Source organism: Zootermopsis nevadensis, unplaced genomic scaffold (genome assembly GCF_977971745.1).
Source record: "Zootermopsis nevadensis isolate Lab colony 2312 unplaced genomic scaffold, Znev_1.0 Znev_ptg000004l, whole genome shotgun sequence".
Lineage (NCBI taxonomy): Eukaryota > Metazoa > Arthropoda > Insecta > Blattodea > Termopsidae > Zootermopsis > Zootermopsis nevadensis.
Window position 1 is genome coordinate 4,387,859 of NW_028259136.1, and position 25,735 is coordinate 4,413,593.

Genomic DNA, 25,735 nt, shown 5'->3' on the forward strand with positions numbered 1-25,735 from the left:
AAAAGAGGCCTATTTGGACATACGAGGAACCAATATGAAGTGAGTAGGCAATATGGGATATTTTATTTGGGGAGAAAAGAAATATCCCACTGAGATCTGATGGTGAACCTCTTGAAAGACGTCCACTTGGGTGCCCGAGGAGATGGGAGAATGGGATTTTATGAACGGCTGAAATAAGATATTAAAAAACAACAAATTTGAATTGCTGCTTGTTATGATTAAGATTTTATATCGTTTCTACCACCAGTAGATACAGTCTCTGCTTACGACATGGGTTTTGACTATTCTAATATGAATTTCTCTTGCCACTGACAACAGTTGACGTCATTACGCAGAAATATTTCGCCCTTTATGGTTGGTTAGTTTCCAGTTCATAAAATGTGGTATACCTTGAATGTGTGTATTAGGAGCCATTTTTACAATGAAAGATTCAGTTCGTCTTTGCAGCAACATAATTCTACAGATTTGATAGAAATCGCTTGGTATCCTAGTATTTGCTAACACGAAATTTCATTTCTCTGCACCAAATGACGTGTACTTATCTGCAACTTCATAAATTTTCATGGCCTTCATACTGATATTGTTTTGATGTTGTATTGGAATTGCAATTATAAAGACTGTGTGCTCCCATATGACATGATATTAAAACTAATTTCTACAGAAATCAGTCTTGATATCTGTAATGTCGATGTGGCGGATGGGTTGACGAAAACATAGCTTAGAAACTGTTTATTCGGCGGGAGCCTGACTCGGACACAACCGATTCAAGCTAGACCAAGGTGTACTGTTTGCTTTTGAGCTGATTTAAACATTGTTCTCAAAATAACTTTTGTTGATGGGTTTGGCAGGTAGTGAAGTCGTTAACATCGGAGAAAGCACAAATTCTATGCATTCCTGACTGTATTTCATATTTTCACTGCCTCACTTCTAACTTGAATTCTTAAGCATCCTTATGGGTGTGTTATAACAGCAAAGCAACTCCTAATAACTTGTTATCTATGGATATATCTCGTAATCGACATAAAACTTATTACCGTCATTATAAATCTTTATCAGTTCAAGTAGCATTCTCTTCATAGAGTTCAGTATTTATTCTTCGGTTACAATTTATGTTGCATCCGGTATGAACACGACCATGCACTTGTAGAAATCCTCTGTCTAGTTTCCCTTAATCACATGAAGCCGAAGGTTATATAAATTATATTTGAAGATTGTATCACAAAGGAAACTTCTCCATTACAAAGATCAGTTGATTAATGTTTTTAAGGAAAGGCTTATTATAACTGTGCCACCGATCCCATCCTGAATCAGATAAATCCAGTCCCTATCGAAAATTCATATTTTTTCAATAGGGTTTTTTGATAATTCCATCTGTGCCAAGCTCTTTCGCGTGTTCTCATCGCTTTTCATGTTTTCCGACTAAAATTTTACATGTATTTATCATGCGTTCAGTGCGTGTTACGTGTACCACAGTATTCATCCTCCTCTGTTTTATGACTAATAATGTTTTGTGACGAAGACAAATTATGAAGCTCGTCGTTATGTTTTTTTCTCCAACATACCGTTGCCTTTTCTGGGTCCAGGCTCACACATCCTTCGGCGAGAGGCGACTGAAAATGCTCCTATCTCCGTATCAGCTGTTGCTTGCCTCTCATTCCTATCTCTCGGCCCTCACTACAACTTACGTTTAATCTGTCTGTACTGAAACATTGATAAATTTCTTGGGCGTTCTTTCGGGTTCGGCAATGTTCATCTTCGTGTGACGACGTAGAAGAAGACTAAGGAGTCCGGAACAGACAAAATCGCGCGTGATGTCGGTGTTTTCCAGAGAGTGTCTTTGATTTCTGTCGCCTCCTTACATTTTGCAGATCTTCACGTATGTTTTCTCTCCATCTCGTTCTGTCTCCCCTTGATACGATACCCCCGGGGTGTTCGCCGTCGTATCTAGAGCGGGGCGGGACGGGGGAGTTGGCCACTCGTTCGACTCGGCGTCACCAGCAGGCGTGACTCTAGGTAGCTGCGCCCCCTCGGGCCCTAACATCATCATCATGTCTCAGTGCCTCTCTGGGTCTCCCGTCTGTTGGACGTAGGGTGACGTGACCACGCGCCTACTTCCTTCTCGGCGCACGAGAAATGTAAATCTTAAAACTTCCTTCCTTGAGTTCTCCGAGACAGCAATTTGAATGTACGCGATTCGTGTATTTGTGTGCTGAATACTGGATGTGATGAATTCGATAAGTGTTAATTACCCAGGCGGGTTTTAAATTTCAAATACGTAGTAATTGGTAACTGATTCATTTGTACTGTGGGTCTCTGTGTTAAAAAAGTGGATAAAACTGTGTTATGTGTTTCGGTATTCTGTCACGTGTGCTGTTACTGACAGCGGCGACTTTGAACAAAAGGGCCCATTATACTGTTCTCTCCTGTCGTAACTGATGTGTAGGACAGAACGTCTTGAAGTGTTCGTGCTGGATGGCATTGTGATTATAGCGACCCCCTCGTGTGTCGTGTCGGCCGAGTAGCTTCAGTCAAAAAATGCCCCCACATTTCTAGAGGGGATTTAAATTCAGCGAAGCGTGTCTTGATTATTTTACAAAATTCTTAACTTCTTTTTAAAATCTAGTAATTTGCAGTTAACGAATTTGTCTCTGTTCACTGCGGAATATTTTTGAATGCAGTCCGTTCTTATGCAGTCAGGGATACGTAATTGTTAAACTTTCCAACGTTTTCATTAATTAGATAACAGAGTAGGCATAATTACCTTTTACATTCTTTAAAGTTCAACTACTTAGTAACCCCACAGAATGGAGACTGGCTAAATATTTATTTTTTACTTCAAGATACAGTTCTGTTCGTTACATAAACTGATATTGCATTTAATCAGCAACATTAGAGATTTTCTTCTATTTGACAAGAACTACAGATATGATATGAACTGTAAATAATATTTCAGAAATGATGTATAATGAGCAGTGTCTTTAATATTTATGTATGAATTGAATCTAATTCTAACTGGACACAACCCGCATTAGAAGAGTAGAAAATCGTGATTGAATAGCGAGGCAGCTACTCAGACAGCAGAAAGTCTACAGCCTACATTGAGAAATTCCTCGCAGATCAAGATGTTATCCGTTGACATTTTAAAGCAGTTATAAACGTGTTTAATAGGAGATTTCTTTTTATCCGTGTTTTGCTTGTACGTCACTTGAAGTGTACAAAAGAAGTAGAAACGAGAAAGAGAGAAATACACGTGCTAATCCTTGTCAACTTTGTTACAATGTGATCTCGTAAAAACAAAAGCAAGTCTCTGGCATTATACTGTGCGTAATCTCTGTATCTCTCTTGCGGCAAAGTAGAGACCGGAATTTCTGCTGGGATTAGTGGAGTTATTTGACGTCTGAAATGACATTGCAGCCACTGCACGAAGTCTTCATAAAGACGCAATCTCAGAGGAAGTTACCGATTGTATGGACCAGTGACAATAGCGGCTACATTCTCATTGCACTAGTTTGAACAGTTTGACGATCAAACTGGCGCTGTGCTACGCGCCTGTACTCAACATGTCCACAATGATGGAGGTAAGACTCTTCCGGCTGTAAACAGAAATCTGCTGTAGAACTTAACCATTGCTCGAGGACCTTTTTAGTTCATAATGCGATGCAGAGGGACAGAAAAGTTTTGTCATCTCTGAAATTCACTTTTATGACGCTGGTGGTTTGCTTATTAGGATTCTGTGCTGGTACAAAATGTAACTAGATTGTATTTTTAATGAATGGAAACTTAATTTTTTGGGGGAATATAGAGGTTCTATCGGTAACTAGTTTTGGACTGTACATGAAAGCAGTTTCACAAATATGTTCAACATTTTAAGACTACAGGGTTCAGATACGTTTGTGAAGATTAAACATAAACATTTGGCGATTAGAAAATAATATGCAAGGCAAGTTCTCGAAATTAATTTATTTCTCCCTCTGTCAGCGATTTCGTGTCTATATATATTTACTCTTGAATCTCAATTGAAAATTTTTGTTTGAAACAACATTTGATAAGAACCGTTCGGTTCATGAGACATTAATATGATAATATTTAACATTTTGCGCAATTTTTAGGCTACACGTATATTTCCGCGAGATGTAAGAATCATTTCTTCACTCTGGTATATAAAAAAAGGAAAGTCAGAAACGTAAAATCTGGCGTTAAAGGAATTACCTTTTGACGGAGTTTAACTCTGTCAATAAGAAACGACGAGATTTTTATACAAACTGAGGTGAAAATTGTAATTTTAAAAAATTAGGAGCTTTTCAAATGATTTATGAAGTTGCATAGCGTGTCATGCACGGTTCTGTGTGATGGATTGTCAGAGAAACGTTTCATCAGTGTCGCATCCTCCGTTACAACAACAATTCTATGTTTAAAGCAGCGGACCAGTGTAACGTTTTACTTACATTCGTCACCCTGTCCCTCAGAACAGGACGGTTGAGTTTCTTTCATTCTTTCCTGAGACCAAGAATATTTTCCTCGTTTGATACATAGGCCAAGAAGCACCCCCCCCCCCCACACACACACACGGGCACTAATTTTTTAAAAACTAATAGCCAGTTTTAGTTATCTTTAGCCGTGGTCTACGCAACACGGAGTTTTCCTCCGGGGCTTCCCCGGTTTCTCCGTGACATCCCAACAATTATTCCATTCACACACAGAAGAAGGCAATGGCAAACCACTTCTGGATCATCTGCCAAGAACGTATATGAACAGGTCCCAGTCCGAGAAAAGGATGGAAGGATCCTGTTCATATGGACCTGTCGTCAGACAGAACACTTAAAAAATAAATAATAAATGAAAAATTATCAGTGTTCTGATCAAGTATAAATTTTATTGAAATGTACACAAATTACTGTAAATACATGCTATTATTTTAAATTTTCTTCAGCAATAGCTTGTATCTGGCGTTATTCCTTCGTGGAATACTTAAGTTTTGTGGGAGGACTTTAAAGCCAGTTGCATGGCGACTCTAATACTTAAATCAGCAGAAGTAAGAATTATGACTTTTTCAAATCCTTGGGAGTGAAGAAAATAAATGAGCTTGTAGCAACTCATGACAGATTAAATGATAATTTTGCGGGCCAGGTTACAAGTGATCTCGGGCTGCCAGTTGTTCCACGCTGACTCAGAGAATCATGTCTTCGGCTGTGGTATGCAGACCACATTTTGATACCCATGGTGTTCGGGTGAAAACAGGTCCAATAAGAAACTGGCACTTTATTTGTTTTTTAGTTTATTTGCCCAAATATGGAAAAACAAATGTAATGAAACATCACCAAAAAACTACAGAAATCATAATTGAGTTTTAAGCTCTTAGATATATTTTACACCTGATGATGGTTTTATAAAAACTGAAACATGTTGTGTAAATGTTCCGAAATGTAAATCGATCAATCGATAAGGAACATGAATGATATTTTATTATCTTAATTATAAGAAATTTAAATAAAATTATATTGTGATCAGACGGATTAAAATAAATAATTGATATAATATTCACAATATGACGCAACTACACTATAATACTTCCTTAGTTGCATAGGTTTTAATACTAGCGTCAAGTATTAGGGAGTTTGTAAATGGTAGATTGTCATGTAAGTAGAAGCGGTCGTGGCCCATCTTACGATATTTTTTTTCATTATTTACCTGCAGCAGCTGAGGATAGCCAACGGCATTAGTTAGGATATCGGGTATTTGGTCAATAGTTACCAGATTAAGCTGACGATGTTCGGACTTGAGAACACGCCATCCTTAATTACGGCAAGTCGGGCGAAATACCGTGTCGAGATTAGTTGGTTTCGATTTTTCGATGTCGATATTGATGTAACCAGGAAAGTCTACGTTCAGTTTGAGAATACTTATTTCGTCAGCTTTTGTTACATGAATGCTTTCACGTGTCCATAAACTTATTCAAGGCTAGAGGTTGAAAATTGTTCTTTTTCTTTGTTGTCATTCCCATGTTATGCAACACTTACCACAGACGAGGCCCTGACGATCGAGTCATGGCTGTGATACTATTAAAAACCATCACATATAATGTGGAGAAATGTCGCTAACAACAATTAAGCTACAGTAAGACATAATTGAATCTTAAGTTTGTAAAAATGTTTTTTTGACATTTGAAATGACCTGTAATTAGTGCTGTAGGGGCAACTGTAGGTCCATTAAACATTAAAGAGTAAAAGGTGTATTCCGATTTTAATTACTTCTATATACCGGATTTGTACATCCCTCACTGGCCATTATGAATGTTCAGCAGCAGCAAACAGCCATAGTACATTTGTTTTGAGTTTCGTTAAGTACATGCCTTACTGAAGAAATTACATAAGCGTTTAACAGCTTAACTAGGCTTACAGAGTATATTATAGTTGCATGCGTGCTACATGCCCCGCCGATCTCATGCTTCTTCATTTGGTTGTCTTCATTTTATTAGGCGATGAACGCAAATAGTGTAAACCATGTAGGAGTTATCTCCAGGCCACTGTATTCAAACACCTTCGATCCATCTTTTGCTCTTATTTTAAGAGGTCAAGTTTTGAAGATGGCTGTCTTCTGGGTTATTGCGCCGTGTAGTCTGGTAGAAATTTACAGACGGTTCAGAGGTCCTTGCTGCCTCCTGAAACGTCGGTAAACTTCTACCTGACAGCCCGGCGCAACAACTCAGAAGACAACAATCTTCAGACTGACCGCCGTGACAACCTCAAATCCTACAGGGCAAGTTTACCCTGGCACAAAAGGGGTAAAAATTTGTTTATGTGTATTTCAATATCAAGATGATAATCCACTTAGCAGATACAGTAGATTACGGTTAATTGTCCCAAAATGTTCTAGTCCCGATGTGTCCCAACTAGCCGGAATCCACTGTATATGGATGAAACATTCAGGATAACACCAACTAACGAAACGTCCTGTGGGAGAGGTAAACACTCCCGCTTTTTCGGGAGGAGGTTCGGGTTTAAATCTCTACCCGGAAGCCGGGTATCCTAACTGCGGGTTTCATGGTTTTCCTCAATTCCTCCAGGCAAATGCCAGTAAAGTACCTTAAATTAGTCCACTACCGCTTCCTTCCATCTTTTCCTATTCATTATTCACTCTCCTCATTCGGCGCTACTGAAAAAGCTTCCTTGAATAAACTATAAATAAATAGTAACTATTAATGCCTTCATTTTATAATTTCGTTCAGAAGGACACATACAAAATGCCCTTGGATTAAAGTACAAGCCGATTATTTCGGTGACATGCAGACACGATAATGTGAAAGCAGGGCTGACAGAAGCGAACAGCGTTTGTCACAGAGCTGGAGAGCTACATGTCTTACGTATACAATTACGTTCAAGTGCTAATTATACAGTCCCAGTATAAAATGCAACGTAGTTTTTGTTCTTAATAATTTACATATAATTGCAATAAATTGCTGGCGGATGATGTAGGAGAGAGAGGCTGATAGGATTCTTCCTTCCCGACTCAGTTCATCACTCATTATACCTTTCGCTTTTGCCTAGGAACAATGACGACAGAGGTTGACCGCGGCCTGTTGTGAAACTGCATACGCCTTGCTGCCTTGTAGTGTCTCAGAAACTCACACGAAGCTTCTTAAGTGGGCGCCATTGGCGAGAAACACAAAACGTTTCTGCTGTGTCTTTATATTTCACGATAAATTAGCCCTGTGGCCGATTGTAATGAATTCGCACCTTGTATACTAATGTTACCGACTTCGAATCGAGGCGTGTGTATCGAATGTCCTACACTTTATCATGTATGTTTTTATTCGCAGTAGTAATTTCTTTATAATTTAATTTCGGGCGGTGTTTTTGGGAATCTAATACCTGAAATTTGATAAGGGTTCGTGAATAAACCTTGTGAGATAGGAGGTGAAGGTGATAATGCTCTGGAATTTGTGATCATATAAGACTCGCCGGTGGATGTCAGCGTATCGGAGAAACATACTCTACACTACCTACGATTGAGTATCTGGCCAGTCTGCAAGTTATTTCTAGAGACATGTACTACGTCTTCCTCATTGTCTTTTCCTGATGGCAGAGGCAGCCTGCCGCCTATACGTCGTATTCATAATCTCTGCTCCAGAGAGTGCGTAGTGTCCAGGAAGCATTCTTGCACCGTTTTCAGACTCTAAGGCTACATTTCTGAAAAGCAAGTCTCGCAGAAAGAATAGTTTAAATTAAATAAGTTCACACGACAACTGCTTCACTTTCTGTTCCGACGAAGGAAGTACTTGATTTTACAATAAGTCGGTCTCAAAATAATTTCGTATTTTTGAATCTGCCTCTCCCTATTCCTGAGCAGGAATTTGAGATATATTACCATCTCGACCAGCAGATTGTCAGTGGAGTCTTAATGCATCCAGTTTCAAAGTTCTAACACCAGGAGTCTTGTTTAAACGGGCGCTAGCCTTTCAGGAACAACACGTCGGTGCAGTATTACATTTAACGTGAAGTTAAATGTATCATTGATGAAGGAATTTTAGTAGGCCCACGTATGCAACTTCAGTGGTCTATACCCGGTTTCGAAACTTTACCCTAATGCTTGAAATAGTTGTGAACCTTGCCGAAGGCCAGTTAATTCGGTCCAAATGATCCCTTTCCTAAACGTTGTGCAATGTCTTTGCGCGTGCCGTGATTGTGTAAAGTAACAACTGGTTTCATTGTTGCAGGACCGGTTGACTGGTCACGGAGCCATCGCCTCGATCGGTTCCGTATCGGCCGGTACTGGTGGCTCGTCTCCGTTCAGCACCGCCTCGCACCACCATCACCATCACCGGTCGAACGCCGGTACCGGCGGAGGTGCGGGAAACGCCGGTGGCATGACTCCCACCTCACACCACCACTCCGTGTCCGCCACGGACTTCCAGCCGCCCTACTTCCCACCGCCGTTCCCACCCCCGCCCCCGAGTCACCACCATCATCAAGCGGCGTCACCCGCCGCCGCTCAGAGTCATCACCAGCTGGACTACCTCAACTCCGTGACTGCAGTCACAGACCCGTACTCACAAACGCTCAACTCGCTCCATCAGACGGCTCAGGCTGCCGCAGCGGCACATCATTACAATCAGCTGACGGCAGCGGCGGTCTCTGCGGGACAGAGGACAACGACCACGCACGATGTCCTGCGCAGGGACACCGACGCCCTCCATGTGGTGAGTGCTTTTCAGTCATAACTGCAGTTGGCACAGTTCCGAACCAGGAAACCTCTGTAGATTCGGAGTTGGAAGAGGCAGCGTGTTCATCCGAAACGTCGGTAATTTGTACCTTTGTGTCAGGGTGATACGGGTGCATCTGGGCTCGGCAAACTGAAAACACCACCTCGATAATGTCATTGTTATAGAGATACTCCCAGTTAACATCCTCACAGCATCAGGCGACTGCCTTCTGGGTTGTAACGCCATGTAGTCTGGTAGAAATTCACTAGCTTTTTACAGGTCCGTCTTCTTGCTTCTACCAGACTACAGATTGTAACGTGGATCATCAGCAAATGTAAATGTATCGTAGTGCAACATCGACTGTAAGAATCTGTCATTAGGTGAACGCACGTACGCAAAGCCAAGTTGCAATTAGAAGCCGAGAAAATATAACGCACCTGGACTGTCAACGGACTTGTTTAACTGCGAGTTCCTCGACGATAGCCGGCGACGGCCCCTACCTACAGTCACGTTACTAATAGTAGCCGTGGGGTACGTGGGAAAACTTGAGTCTGTAAAATTGATTTCGAATTGGGTTCTTAACAGGTGGTTACGATACTCAAAGTGGGCTTGAACCGTTGGATTACCCGCATTGAAGAGCACTGTTAGGAAAAATGTGCCAACTCACACGTCTGACGGTCTCACCCCATACACCCGATGCGTTCATTTGTCCATCTACTCAGCCTATTGCATTAATTCGTGTGTTCATCAGATCCATTCGCCCTATTCATCCACTCCTCCATCGATTCACTCACTCACTGACTATTACATCCATCCATCCATCCATATAGCCACCTATGTTCTAGGCTCTAGAACTTGGAAGCGCACCCCCTCTGAAAGGAATTTTTGTATTTACACCCAATCTTGAACCATTTAAATCCAATTACGCCATTTCAGAATGCATACAACTTCCTAAAGGGACATGGATTTAAGCCCTTAATCGACTTCAGTCTTTACGCCCGCGGTTCCAATTTGCGTAATCTTCATGGTTGTTCGAAAAGGATCAAAGCATCACCACTATCGACAGCTTGTAGTATAATGTCGTGATGCCAAAAATAATTCAATTAAATTTATTTATTTATTTAAGTGCTTGACAACAGCCAAAGCACTAAACCAGTGTACAGGATAAAATCTAATAAGTAATTAATTTATTTCAATAATAATAAAAGTAAAACAAACAAACAAATGAAACTAAATATATGAATGATAAAATATAATAAGTAATTAATTTATTTCAATAATAATAAAAGTAAAACAAACAAACAAATGAAACTAAATATATGAATGTACCATATTAATAATAATAATCATTCGATTCATTTATTGAATAATATTTTATAAGTAAATGTGCTAAATATGATACCTAAGTAATTTATTTATTTAGTGTTCTGTCTGACGACAGGTCCATATGAACAGGATCCTTCCATCCTTTTCTCGGACTGGGACCTGTTCATATACGTTCTTGGTAGATGATCCAGAAGTGGTTTGCCATTGACTTCTTCTGTGTGTGAATGGAGTAATTGTTGGGATGCCACGGAGAAACCGGGGAAGCCCCCGTAGGAAAACTCCGTGTTGCCTAGACCACGGCCTTGCCCAACACAAGTTATAAATTCGGGCACCGCCGGGAATCGAACCCGAGACCCCAGGATTACAAGGCCAGCGTTCTAACCACTAGACCACCTTGGCACGCTAACCTAAGTAATATAATTCAATTTAATAATTCTAAATAAATAAATAATACTAAATAATAATAATAATATTTCAATTCCTTTGTTGAGTGTTTGTCAACAGCAAAGAGCCTATGACAGGCCTAATGAGCTTATCTACATACATAATAGAAGATACGCAAGAAAATGTAAAATAAATTCTTCTCTTTTCTTTTTGTGGATATTTTTTTTTGTCGTTCGTCACGAAAACTACTGAAATGTGTAGATAGAAACAGCGCTCAGTTGTAAGTTCTCACATATCTGTGGAGGCAGCCCCACAAAATTCGGTCTATGTGCAGGGTAAAAAATTACATTAACAGCAACAAATCATATGTTAGAGTAATTTGCTTAATTAAGTATAGAAATACGGACTAATGTGTGACACGTGTTACGTAAAACCAGTGTAAAGTGGGGTTGATATGTCAGAAAGCAGTGCCTTGCAAACGTCGCTGAAGGAGAGATGTCGGGATGCCCGGGAGGGCCGTTGCCATAGTAATTCTTGCCCTTAGGTTTTCGCGGCTGGAATTCGTAAAAACTTCGGTTTTCGGGGATGAGCAGCTTCGAATGTTGAAAATTATCCAACGTCTCGGCAAACATTATAGTTGAATATTCACTCTGAAGATGGCAACTGCATTATTTCCGAAACGTCGGTTAATTTTCATTATTTCCGGCTTCCCCCCCCCCCCCCCCCGAAAGCCAGAGTTGGACAATGCAATGATAGTCCAATAATCCCTGTGCTCTCCCCGAAGAATAAGAGAGGTTATACATTTTAAGAAATCTGCTGTCTTATGTTTTCAAAGGAGATTCGTCTTGAATGAGCCACACTTTTGAATGTACGATAATTTACAGTTTTGTTATTATTACGGTCTGCTTCGTGACGGTCTGGCCCAGAAATTGAAGGTTTTGGATAATCCGAAATGAGTCACTCGATAGAAGTCTGCGTGATGTTTTGTTTTTCCTGGAACAACTTTTCAGAGATTGGTTCAGTATAACTTGCGTGCACCGAAGAGCCTCAGTTTATATTTTTCTTATTTTTATAAATACTTTAAAGAACCAAGTCATTTATGTGCAACCGGAGTTAATTTACAGATTTCGAAAACCAGGGATTGATGCATGCGATCTTAAACTTGCATGACCTCAATACAGGTTAGGTTTACATAAAAACAGAATACCAAGGTCGCATAATTTGATCATAGAAATGAGAAATACAAGGGAAATATTTTAGGCTTTATTAATGAAATACGCTGTTTGTTAGGTAAGTGAACTTGTTGTCAAAATTAAATATCGAACCTTCTAATTATTCGAGTATCTCCCGACTAAAACAACATTACAAGAAGATTTAATACTCGTATGTGAAGTAAGAATAGAATAGTTATAAACTGCTTGTTTCTCTTGAAAAACTTTTCCTGAAGCCTCAGTATTAATGTGGAAAATTTTCCCCCTGTTTTGCAAGTTTCTGTAACGCACTGTCTTATTTTTTGGAGAATAATATGTGGGTAAGCATTTGAAAACCAGATGAAACAAAGAAAGGAAGAAGAAATTTAAGTATTAAGGAACTTTGGTATTTATGAAATTCACCCGAAAGTATTATTGAAATTGAACCGATGAGACAGTTGTGAATGAGTGGAATAAGAAACGCGTGTTTTGGTAGGAAAATTTATTAGACAGAAGGAAAACATGGAGAATGATAATAAATGTTAGGAAAGTAGGTTGTATGTAAATTTAGTCGATGTAGTCCAAAGTAGAACGTGAGCTTGTCTGTTACCGGAGTTTAATCTCGTGTTTGTAATGCCATTACGTTATTGTATGAATGTGCGTTGCAATGCAATATTCAAAGAAATCTAATTTCATTGGCTGTATCCGAAGGCTTGTCTCAAGTGATGGCTTCATAGCCTAGTTTCACGGTAAGTTTGTTTATTGTTTTGGGTATTTATTTATTATTTGTTTACTTCTGTTGTTGCGCCATGTATTTTGATTGACATTGTGAACTTGCTGTGATCCACAAGTAGCCCTTTTGAAGAATCTTGCTTTGTAAAGATTTTTTCCTTGCAGTCATTATATTTATTCTTATGAATACGTGGGTTTCATTGTATACACCGAGTGGTCATTCAAAGCTAAGGCGGCTTTATATGTCAAACGGCTTTGTGTTGCATCATATAAAGTTTATATTATAAACAATAATTTATAAGATTTTTCTAGTCTTGTCACTCTTTACCTTATTTTAAATAGGCTAGATTATACACGATTTCACGGGTACTAAATACTAACTACAGTCCATAGACGGCGTTCGTCTGAGTTGTTGCGTAGTGTACTAAGGTAGAAGTAGAAGAAGAAGATGTTTCTGCGGTGCATGCTGCTTCCGTCATCAGGACGATGAGTAAATCCTACGTCCCGGGTGTATTTAGGTTCGCCTACGCTACTGATACTAACAAATAAACCGAAATATGGGAACATTCATATGTAGTATTTACGTAAGGTTTGTTTCTGAAGGAAGTAAAGCCGGAGTTATTTAGGTTTGTAGTATACAAGGTTTGGCACATTTTTTATTTGATTTTAAAGCGTCCTATGCAACAGCTTCCGATTGTCAATCCACGGAATTTCCTGTTTGTTTTTGAACTGTTTCACTCAGCTTTTCTTTGCATTCTTAAATAGTTGTTGTCATCTTGATCTGATCCTGCATTGGTATCTTCAGTATTAAGGCATTAATTTTATCTCTGCTTACCGCAGTAAATCACAGCTTTTGGCGCATTGCTGTAGTTTTAACATCAATGTTAGGCATTTCATCAGTAATATCTGTTCCGATATATCGTTATTAACTCATGCCAAGGTTGATCTGGGTTGTAACGCTACGTGGGCTTACAGATACCATCGTCTGAAGGTGGATGCAGCATGTTTCTCCGAAACGTTGGTATCTGTCCACACGGTCACAACATCGACTTCTTCATCGACATGAGAACTTCAAATGGAATATTATTAGCCCATGTTTCCATTTAGCTTTCCCCTGACTATACAGTCTCCAGGTCTTGGAATTTCCTTGGCTCGTCATCTTCAAAGTCTGGCACAGAAGGGCCTCCGTTCTCTTGAGGAGGAATGCGAAGCAAACTTCCAATTCTGCATTGTTTGAATTTGTAGTTAATTTTTATAAAACTGTAGTATGGGGCGTTTTGAAAAATTGGGTGTAAGCAGGGTATATTGTTAGGCAAGTAGCCTCTTGCATTTAAGTCTCGCAGCGTTAAGAGCAGACGTAGATTATGTCGATGACTTATTCCATGAAGACAGGCAGACTGTAATGTTATGCCGGGCTACAGGTTGTACGCTGATTGTGAGCAAGCTTGTGACGAATTTGATATGCCGTATAGAAATCTAATGACGTCGAAGCGGCTTTTGAAAAGGTAAAAAGCTTTATCGCTCATGTCTGTCAGTATTTCTTACGGTAGCGGAATTAGCAAAAAAAAAAAAGAAGTATTTCACGAGTTCCAATAAACCGTCTGAAGAAGTAGTGTCAGTCGACTCGAAATTAGTATGAACAATAAACTGATCGTTGTTGAGCAAGACACAACGAATAATCGGTGTTTCTGCTCCACTCAGTTTAATCTTTTACTTTTTTCATTCTCTCTTAACTTCTGCAATTTCCTCATTTCCTCTTATCTATTTATTTCAAACTTTGAATTTTTTTTCATCATTTCTCCTAATTATAAATTAGTTCTGAAAATTAGAAGGAACGGTATTGGACTCAAAAATCCCCCCCCCCCCAAATCCTGCAAATATCAATGTGAAATTCTCCTATGTAAGTTCTAGTTCAGGCATTCGCACTCGTCTGCGAAGGATCACTTAATAAGAAGCGACTGTTCAATGGGACACAACTGCTGAGGGGAAAATCTAAGCTCCTACTTTTACTAATTCAGAGCCTCGTGTCTTGCCCGAGATTTATCGTCATATTCTTGGAGCTTCAATGAGAATAATCTTGAAGATGACTACAGTTGGTTATTGGATGTTCGTTATTCGACTAAGTACCAATGTGTTTAGGTCTATTTCAATCGTACGAAGAAAAGCGAAGTTCGACTGTCATTTAGTCCGCTTTTACATTGATGAAAGCAGTCTGAAGTCCGACAACAGGGAGTGTAATTGACGTGTGACGAAATATTTTTGGGTGTTTCTACTTATTTGTTTTTTTTATATAATGACACCATCAGTAGCTCAATCAGTATAGCGTGGAATAATTGAGTCGTAAAGAATATGGGAATTTGGTAGAAGAAACTTGGAAAAATCACGAAAATTAAGTCAAAGTATCTTGTCTACGGGCCGTGATTTGAAACCGGTACCTCCGGAATGTGAAGCAGGAATTCTAAGTGCACAGCCAAATATGTTTCGTCTATATATACGTATATTGGGAGCTGCCCTCGGTTTTGGAGGACGAGGTAGAGAGAGAGAGAGAGAGAGAGAGAGAGAGAGAGAGAGGTGGACGGACCAATATTCGAGACATCCACAAAAGCCAATAATGAGCCAAGGACTCTTACTGCGTAATATTCTCCCCTCTTACGCGTTGCAAACCCTTAGTGACATCCTCTCCTGCAGATCTGGGTGTTAGAGCCCCATGAATGGGAGGCAAAACGGATACGTGGTGACGTAACAAGTCTGAAAAGGGGAGATGGGATAAATGATAATTAACTGAAAGAATATGAAGGATGGAGCGTACAGTCTGGTGATAAGATTTGACAGGGTAAAATGTCGAAAATGTGAAAATTCATCTGATTCAGGCAATAAAGTAAATTCATCATATCGCTAAGTATTTATTTGTTTTAAAATTATCTATACGTGATGTATCTCACAGTTTTGAGTAAGTACCATTTTGTAACTTCAATATCAAAAGATATCGCTCTTTAGTTGTATAAGCCAGTAGGCCTAGTCATTGGTTGAATTTTTAAATTATTCAAGAAATTTTAAATTTGCAGACAGTAACTCAAAACTGTGAAGCGTCTTGTTTCTGAATTCTCAGTTTTAGGCTTACGATTGATAGGCTCATGTGTCGACTTTGCATTTTTGTATTGTTGAATACATAAAGTCAGTTTCTTTACCATTCACCATTTTCGACCTCTGCTTGGAAAGTGGTGTACATTTAATCGATATTATCTATTTTCTCGAAACCGCGCCATCATCGATTCAGACCGTTTTGGTTCATAACAGGCGTGGGATTCGTCACTAGCTGAGCGACTGCTAATTGATCAAAAATTTCTTGTTCGATGGAAGTAGTTGTTAAGATTTATAAATTTCAACTGAAAAGTTGTTGTTGAGAACACTTAACGGAATGTAAGGTAAAAAGGAGTAGGCTACCTGATATCATGCAGTTTCTGAGTGCAAAAGATTTGTATACTTACGTAGCCAATAAACATTAATGAACACATCACAGTAGAAAAGAAAACATTAGGAAAATATACAGATCTGTTTAAAATTGTTAATGCTTGGGCTCTGTGGAGGATTGATTTATAGACTTTTTGTTGTGGAACGAGTGTTTTATACGGTCTACGTTTGATGCCCAATGATTTATGTGCGCCTATGAAAACGATAAAACATTACGACTGAAGTGGGTCACATCTGTGAATATTTCTCGGAGCTTATTCGAATGTTTATTCACGGTTTTTATTCCTGTAACAGAAAAGAAACTCATGTGTAAAGAGTTTTTAGACAGTCTGTAGGTCTGTATATAATCCAGTGGGTCTGCACACGTCGACTGTTGTCGCTGCTGTAAGATTACGAAACACAGGTAACTCAGAAGTGCATTGTTCGGAATTAAGAATGATTAATTTTTGTAACTGTATATAATGTTCCGTGTTTTGGACCGCAAACAACAATTGTGTTATCGAGTTGACTACAACACTTTCAGAGTTGTCATACCATCACGACTGGAAGTGACATTTCTGAGAACATGTGAACTCAAGAATATCGGAGATAATTGTGGAATAATGAAGCAGACAAAGCCTTGTACAATCCCTCACTGTTGGTCTGTGTTCACAAACTTTCTTATCAGTGGACCAGTAGTTGAATTAGGCTTCACTGCTAAGCAGAAAACAAGATAGGCTGCTTTGCATAACGACTACCAAGGTAGATGGTTTCGAAGCTATAATTCACGTAAATTCAGCTAAATTTTTGCGGAATATACATATAATTTTATGTGTAGATTCTGTGTATGATGTATATTCTTTCAAGGTGCTTATACGCCAATGGAGTTTGATATCTAGACCAACACGTCAGTCTCTCTGGGAAAAGGTCTTTCTTGAGCAGTTATCTGTGTTTACAGAACTCGAAGGTTCATCATCGTCGACACAAAACCTAGAATTGGACCCTATCGTAAGCCATGTAATTTTGAGATTTGAGGTTCTCGCCGCTGTGGAGATTTGGAACGTGATATTGCAGATTGTGACACAGCAGTCTTCTAGTTTGTGACGCCATGCGGACATGCGGGTAGAGACCAAACTTTCAGAGGAACATCGGTGAGCCCCGAAGACGGAAACAGTTTAACACTATTCCCATGATAAATGGCAGAGTTTACTGAACTGGACTGTATGGACATCTGTATTATTTTTCTGAATAAAATCTTCGAAGTCTTTATAAACGGATTCCCATTATTTGATATGACTAAATACTAACTCCATGGTACTCTGATGCAAAAGGTTTCGTGCGTTACTGTTGTTCCCCTGAAACCGACGTACTGATGCTTCTGTAAGCTGTTGCAGAACGCAGCATAGACTTTCCTGCTCCTTTGCTGTCTGCAGTAGGTCTTACCAAGAGAAAGCCGGAAGTATAATTTCGCCGAAATCCATTAGTAGTAACGTAAATTATATCTGATAACGTACAAAAATCACTTCATTATTATGTGTTACTTTAATGTACTGATTCCTAAAAATGAATTTAGTGTTACTGCTAGCAATGAATTCACATTTATTCATTGTCATTATTTGTCTTCTTGCAATAATACTACGTGGTTTAAAACCGCTGAAAGGCGTAAACGCTAGTTTAAATGTTTTGATAAATTTTGCAGTTCGCACAAGAATGTGTCTCGTTTACGCTAGGAAGTGCTGACGTTTGAAATGTTTTATCTCTGTGGAGTTGTCATCGGTATCACGGTGTTTCGAGTTCGGACTCTAAGATTTTTCGTCTCGCTGGCGGGCGGTCTGTGGGTGCGTATCGATGTAGAACGGAAGGATGTGTGGGCTTGGATACAATTCATTCGTGAAACGTGTCTTCTCGAGGGTGGCAGACAAGATGCATCAGACAGGCTGGCGTATCGCGACAGTGCTACGTTTTCAGACGGGGATCTTATCGTGGTTTCCGTGCCGAGTTGGACCGGGTTCGATTACCCGTTGCGTTTGATATTTCTTGTGATATTTTAGATTTTCACGGCGGCGAGTATGAAAATAGCAGATTTTTGTGGTATTTCCTCTTGTGATCTAATAGTTGACCAATATTTCGGAGACTCTTACTGCCTACATCGCCAGGGGGATGAGGCATTAAGCACTTCTGAAACGTCGGTGAGCTTCTAAGAGACTACGTGGTTCAATACTGAAAAATTCTATCATCCCTTTGAGGTTTCTTGTTCATTTCGTCAGTAATCGAACGACGGGACATGTAATGCTCACAGAGAAGATAAGTAATGCAGATAACATTTTAGTTGGAAAATATCTAGTGATGAAGCTACTTGGTAAATACAGGCGTTGAAGAGAGGATAATATTAGAACAGATACTAGGTGAATATGGTGTGAGGAAGTGCACTTGATTCAGGTGGCTTGGGATAGGGTCCAGTAGGAGGGTCTTGTGAACACAGTAATGAACCTTCGGTTTCTGTAAAGGACACCCCAACGTGTCAGATTTCATAAGTCATTTGGTATCATCAGTAATATCGACATGGCTGCTATGCTCCGCTGCCAATGTACTAATTTAGGATCTTGAAATGTTTTGCGGTAATAGATTTTCGAATCGTATTCAGTTATTTCTGTAGAATTTAAATCAATGTTAGCCACGCGAAATTTGTTAGATGATGGTTACTGACGAACCATTGAGGTTATTGTATGTAGAAGTTTTCATTAAGACGGATCGTAAACATATGTCTATCTGCCACATTTTACTTCAAACCTTTTTTTTAAGAATTACAAATATGGCGAGTATGAGAAATGTTAATATTATCTCGTAAATATGGCATAGTCCGAACTAGAATCACGTAACTGCCATAGATTAAATGTAGTTAACTATTCGATGTCAGTGACCAACCATTTGGTTTCAGCCGGCCACTGTCTTAGCCGAGCGTACGGTGGAGTTCGGAATCGAATCCCACCCGAGGCGTGAATGTTTTGTGTCTTCCTTCCTGCCGAGGCGTTCCGATGAAAAAGTTCCGCGGATCCAAATATTGGTTAAGTCACTGCTAATTCTGAGGCGTAAGTGTGTAGTTTATTAAAACAGGAGGCATGATAAATATGTTGATTACAGACGTACACATGCGTATTTTGATTTTATTCCATAGTTCGTCTACAGATAAAAAAACATAAAATAGTAACATTTTTTTCTGTGATTATATTCTTTCACAGTTAATACTACTTTGGTATTTCCACAAAGACTTCATTCATACGAGAAACACAACGCACTTTGTAGTTTCCGTGTAGACCATGGGCCCAGTCTGGCGATCTCTTCAGAACTAAGTTGTTGATGATTTGCAAATAGTAACTGAAGTAAAACAGTTTTAATATTTACGATACGAAGGAGAGGCGAGACAGACTAAGGGCACAGTGATGTCCAATGGCTATTCATACAGAGTTGTTGTTATATTACGTGCAGCTGGAATCTTATTTGAGTGTTTGAGGAGCGCGTACCAAGGTAGGATGAAAGTGTTGGAGTGGGTGTGAGGTGTTGAACAATCACTTCAAATACCGCGTGCAAGATGGACGTAATTCCTCAGGGTGGATAAAATAAATGCTGGATATATTTGGTTTCTTGTGTAATCAGTGCCTTAGCGTATCTAGAACATCATATTAAACAAAACCAAATGATATATCTAGATTCTCAAATCAGCTCTACATATTAGTACTTTCATTATCGAAACTTTTCTTCTGAAATTACAATATTAAAACGTGTGTTAATTCCCCCCCAGATATTTGAAGGATCGAGTAACTACCTATCCTGGAGGAGGGAGGGTTGGAATTGTACACATTGCATGGACAAGTTATGGATGTGGTGAGTCGGACATACGTCCCTGATGAAGAAGATAAACGCTTAAAAATTTTGGTAGCAAAACTTCGGAAGGCATTTGGTTGAAATGTCGTTTGGGAGGATCTGCATTAAGATAGAGCTTAGGAAAGTCAATTGAGGGATGGACTGAACTGGCTTCGGCTCCCGACTCTGGTATTGGCGGTGGTTCTGGAGCGCAGATCTATAAGTTAGCTATGCTGTCCATGTAAATAGATAGACCCTTCAATCATAGACCTTTGTGAGATTTGAGGTTCTCACGGCTGTCAAGATGTCGATGTTGGTCTTCTGAGTTGTGACGCCACGTTTCGGAAGAACATATTGCCTTTGTTGGTCTTCTAGGCTGTTGTGCGCGTTTGTAGGTGGATTTAGCGTTCCTGAGAAATATAACCTCAATTTTTATATGGAAGTTGGTCTTATGGATTGTAACGCAGTGTGGACTTTAGATACCGGAGTTTAAGAGGAACACCTCGTCACTAACTTCAGCCCTCTTCACAGTCAGGAATAAATTCTGAATGAAAAATTTCTTGGGAGTCACAAAAGAAACTGTCGTCTTCTCTTTCGATTTCGAAAAACCCGTCTTTTCGCATCTGAATTCGGTGGATGATTTCCTTTGACATTGTTCTCTAGGCCATACTAAAAAATCTGTATTACTTCTCTGCCCACAACTCGCTTCATAGGGCGTCCATTATTTTAAATGCTGTGAAAAATATCGGAGAGAATATATCTGCCTTATGCATGTGGTCATCACACAGATTTCCGTATTTTTCGCTTTATCACATATCCGTAATCCTCTTCCCCTCCTAGATAGCCGGAGATTCTTTTGGGGTCAGTTACCATGTTCATATTTGACCCTGACATCCTCTCGCCGTTACCTGGATACGAAGCAGTAGTGCCAACCTTTCGGTCGTAGTGTCCGGTAGATCGCAGGTTTGAGTCCCACATATTTCAAGTGTGTTTGTCAGCGTTCTTCTGTGACGTGTTTTGACGGCACAAAGCCTCACTTGTCTGATCTGCAAGGATTCTTACGACATGTCTGAATGAGGATCTAGAAGGCGTCTAACAGCACTGAAGGCTACGACTGCAGTCGGGAAATAGCGCCGAGAAGAACGCGTGATTATTGTCGGAAAGACTCTGTTGCCTGGGATACTGTGCCGCGTGTGTCAATATTGCCCGTCACACACTGCAGTTTTATGTCCGTACAGTTCTCGAGACCAGGGGCTTTGCATTTACTTTGGCGTACATCTTTTTCTTAAGTACCAAACCCAAAGAGATACTTGGACAAAGCACCTGTGGTGACTGTCATTCATCTGTTCCATTGTCCATCTTCCAGTGCAAATACTTCAGAGACTGAAATCACAACATTACATAGCTTATTATAATACAGCAGTTCATTCACCCAAGGTTTATTTACAAAAGTCTGAACAATTCTATACCACCTACTATTGAAAAATTTGTATTGAGAAGAAATTTAAATCTTAACGTATAATATAAAATAATAGATGTACAAATTCCACCATTCAGGTTCTTGTGAACATGATAATGGACCTCTACACTCCGTACAAGGCGGAAAATTGATTGACGTATTTAAGCGACTGTCAGCTTCTCAAAATGACTCTGCTGCATGGAGTTTTCGCCATTTATACCTTACGTAGGTCAAACATTCTCAAGACTGCTCTTAAAAGTTATCAATCTGTGGTTTCCCCCAGAATGAGAGACCACTTGACGTATCAATTAAGACTTGTAGAATATCTGACATAGTTGAATGATAAGACTTGTACACTTTCCCTACTAAGCGCACTATCTTAACCTGCTTTGGACTTAATCTCAAAAATCAAGAATTTAAAGGTTTTCTATCACATCTCTGTAACTGATAACTGTATTCGTCGTTTTGATCCTGTAAGTGTGGCCGTTATAATATGCAATTTATGGCGTCCTGTGGCATCCCAGCGCATTCAGAACGACGAAACCACACCTGAGTAAACCGCTATAAAATCTCCTTTTATTACAGTTTTCTTCATACACGCATGGTTCACTTAATTATCGTCGCTGTGCTAAATGTGAAAGTTGCGTATCACCGAAATCCAGTCTGCTCTGCGCTGCTCTGTAATTACTGTTAATGTTCCTGTAATGCTGTAATGTTTCGTTACCGTTTCTACGAGATCGTAACACTTGTTCGGTACAAAACTTGATGACGACTAACTAGATAAGTAGTTGAAGAAACAGTTTTTTTTGTCGTAAATATTGAAATGCCCTCGCCCTAGATTGTGCGTGAATTCCGTAACTCGTAAATTGCACGTGGCTTTGTTACGATGATTAATTAGAAGAATCAATTTTACCTTGACTCCCCCCCCCCCCCCCCCATGTATACGTATCTTAATATCTCACACAACTGTAAATAACATCTGCAGTTAAAACAGTGTCACTAGAAACCCTACGAAGTAACCTTCGTCTTACAGGAACACTTTCAAGCAGATGACAGGTTTCTGGGTCTGTACCATTTAGTCCTATAGACTTTGACCGACGTTTCAGAGGTGTGTACAGTCTCCATCATCGCCCCGATGATGGAGAAGTCCAGAATGCTGTCTTCTTCATACTCGCCTTAAATCTTAACTTTGAAGTAGGTCACGACCTTCAGCCCAACTCCTTCCAGTTCATGTGAGTGCAACTTAAAATATTATTCAACTAAGAACTGTAATTGACAGTCTGTTGTTTTGCTTTCTTTCAGACAAACATGCACGCCTCATTCCCCTATGAGTCGAATAGGGGCAGAGAATATGGAGGGGTACGACGCCCTGACGTCCTTATACAGTCACACCCGGGACTCGACTCCCAGGACCCTCTGGTGCTTCACAACGCTCTGTCCGGAGTGGACGACGGCCAGGTAAATAAGCATTCTTCAGTAAACACGCAATTAGATTTTGCATATATATTTTACAGTGTTACTTGTTTTAAGGCTTTGTTTCCGGGTGCAAAGTGGCCGGAGCATGAAGCTGACCACTCATCTTCGACTTGTTCCCCACCCCATGCGTCTTCATAGCATTGTGCTTAAAAATAATCACAGATAAATATTTTTTTCATGTTAGTTGCGGAACCAGTTCGTGAATTTGATGTTAATTAGCCCGAAGTAGATTCGGGTGTTCTTGATATTCTGAATCATATCAGCGGGTGGATCGAGTACGTGAAGGTATGGTTACATGTGTGAGGAAGACGATTTGAGGGAGGCATTTTATTGATTTCGCCCCCCCCCCTTCTTGTCGTTCGTGGCGGTTTAAGAGGAGGGGTATCGAACCCGGTAGCTCACATTTCGAAATAGGACTTATTCCATGCTTCCTAATTTGGATCATATATATGGAATATCTTTGGTAATAGAATCTTATTTTCTATTACTACTACAATGTTAAAGTAATTTATAAATAATTATTTCAAGACAATTCTTTCATTCTTATAATACTCTCAGTTGCTTGAGTTACAGACTTCGATTATCCAGGCTGTGAACATTATCTTGCCTGATTGTTAGTGGCTGGTGTATCTAATAAATGGCTTTGAAGCTCACGTCGTAACAGCGGCCTACTAGTTGGAGCTACAGTGAATCCCATTGAAATTTAGATTACAAAAAAACTAGCAATAGTTATATACCAACAAGAAAATAGCTAGAGCCAGGTTGTTAGCTTCTGAAAAAAGAAAGCTGCTATTCACTTCAGAATTAATTCTCAGATATTGAATTTTTCCAACACCGCATAGGATTTTTTGGGCGGGGAACGACCCCATCAAAGACGACACACAGAATTAACCTCCAGTGGAAATCCATTCACGGTAGGTCTTTTTGAAATAGGTTGTTAGGGTTAGGATTGGATTAATCTGGCCAGTGAATCCTCTGGTTCCATAAAAGGAAGGGAATTCTTTGACTGAGCGTGCTATCAACTTCTCAAGATGAGGTTACTATATTTTACTTACAAGACGTTTCGACAGTTTGTCCTGTCCTCGTCTTAAGATGGTCGGTTGTCATCATATTATATGTTACTTTATAATAGATGGCAGCTTCCAAAATATTGTGCATATGAGTAATTCATACGATGGAATGCCCGACGTAATATTCATATATCATAGGGTTGTTGTAATGTACGCCAACAGTGCTCAGAGGCGCGGTTCAGGAAAATGTTCCTCGTGGCGTCCCGCGTCGTAGCCACATTATTTGTTCAACAAAAAATGCAATTAACGTTTTATTTTACTATTAAAAGCCGTTCGTTTAATCTAGCTAGGTTTATCCTCGTGCCATTATGTGGCGAATGCCTGCAACTGAGTGCTAGATCCAGTGATAGTCTACATGACGGTGCAATTAAGCAAATCTTTTCTTGAAGACTTGTGCACGGCGCGATGGTCTGTGCTGGCGCATGAACACGGCATGTCCATTCTCGTAATGAAAGGATGAAAACTTTTCGGATGCTTTAAAACTGTAATATCATTTTGAAATTAATTACTGTTGTTATTAATTATACTTCATATTTAGCTGTAGGAATTAATACATGGAGATGTGGCGGTTACGCATGTAAATAATTTATCCTTACGACGAATTCCAATACACGTGCGTCTTACGTAATTTCTAGGGAAGAGTGGCCTAAAGGTGCGCTGTATGATAATCCTAACATTTCCATGTTAATTTTAAATATAAACGAAGATTTGTCTTCGATGAAATTTATTATTTCATTAATGATCCTCAGAAATTTAGCGAAGTAAAGTTTTGTAGTCGTTAATAGATTTGATAAATAGAGAAACGCTTTTTATGATTAACACTAAGAATATTTTACAACAAAAATCACTTTACGCTATAAGGGATTATTACACAAATATGTCATTAAACAAAGAGGCTAATTTAACTAGTTTAGGCCATTACAGATTTCGTCTTGTGGCCTCTTTATCTGCATTATTTCTGCCAGTACAGGTTCTTATAATCGCATAATTATCAGGCATAAATTCACTGTGTTTAAGCTGTTGCATATTAAGTAATTAGGATTTGAGGTATTCACGGCGGTGACTACGAAGATGGCTGTCTTCTAGTGTGTAGCACCGTGTAGTATGGTAGACGTTTATCGAGGTTTTAGAGGTCATTGCTGCCTCCATCATCAGGGTGTCCTTATTAAGTTAGGAAATGTCCGCATAGCGCAACAGGTCTGACCTATTCGCCAGAGTTTGACGTACGACCTTTGCAAAGGTAAATGGTGCTTGGAAATTCTTCACACAAGATGTGGATAACCTCACTCAGGATAGCCAGCATGATTGTCTGGGTTCGAACCCCAGATCTCCAGAATGCGAAGAAACTTTGGCAACGTCCTGACCGCGAGGGTCATTGGATTCGGATTTCGATTACCGCTCGGAATACGGATGTCTGATTTCGTCGGCGTTGTTCTGTGTACGTATGTGACTCTGAGGCTGTCTCATCCTTCGTCTGTTGATTTCTATCGCTTGTATGAAGGGGATTTATAAAACCTGAATTCGGTTTGATTTCAACCGAAACGCCGTGGAATAAAATATTTCACAGCATGTCAGGATTCGAGCTGTG

The 25,735-nt window shown here is 39.6% G+C and overlaps 1 protein-coding gene across 10 annotated transcripts in view; it reads left to right on the forward strand.

Moving 5' to 3' along the window:
- TfAP-2 (transcription factor AP-2) overlaps positions 1-25,735 on the forward strand; it is a 470,810-nt gene that overhangs the window by 291,306 nt on the left and 153,769 nt on the right. For 9 of the 10 annotated variants that reach the window (XM_087342922.1, XM_087342926.1, XM_087342923.1 and 6 more), the window contains 2 exons: positions 8,714-9,196; positions 22,904-23,059. In XM_087342922.1, coding sequence (XP_087199048.1) covers positions 8,714-9,196; positions 22,904-23,059 — 639 coding nt within the window. Of the gene's footprint in view, positions 1-2,141; positions 3,579-8,713; positions 9,197-22,903; positions 23,060-25,735 lie in introns of those variants that run through there. The other variant, XM_087342929.1, reaches the window with a different exon arrangement.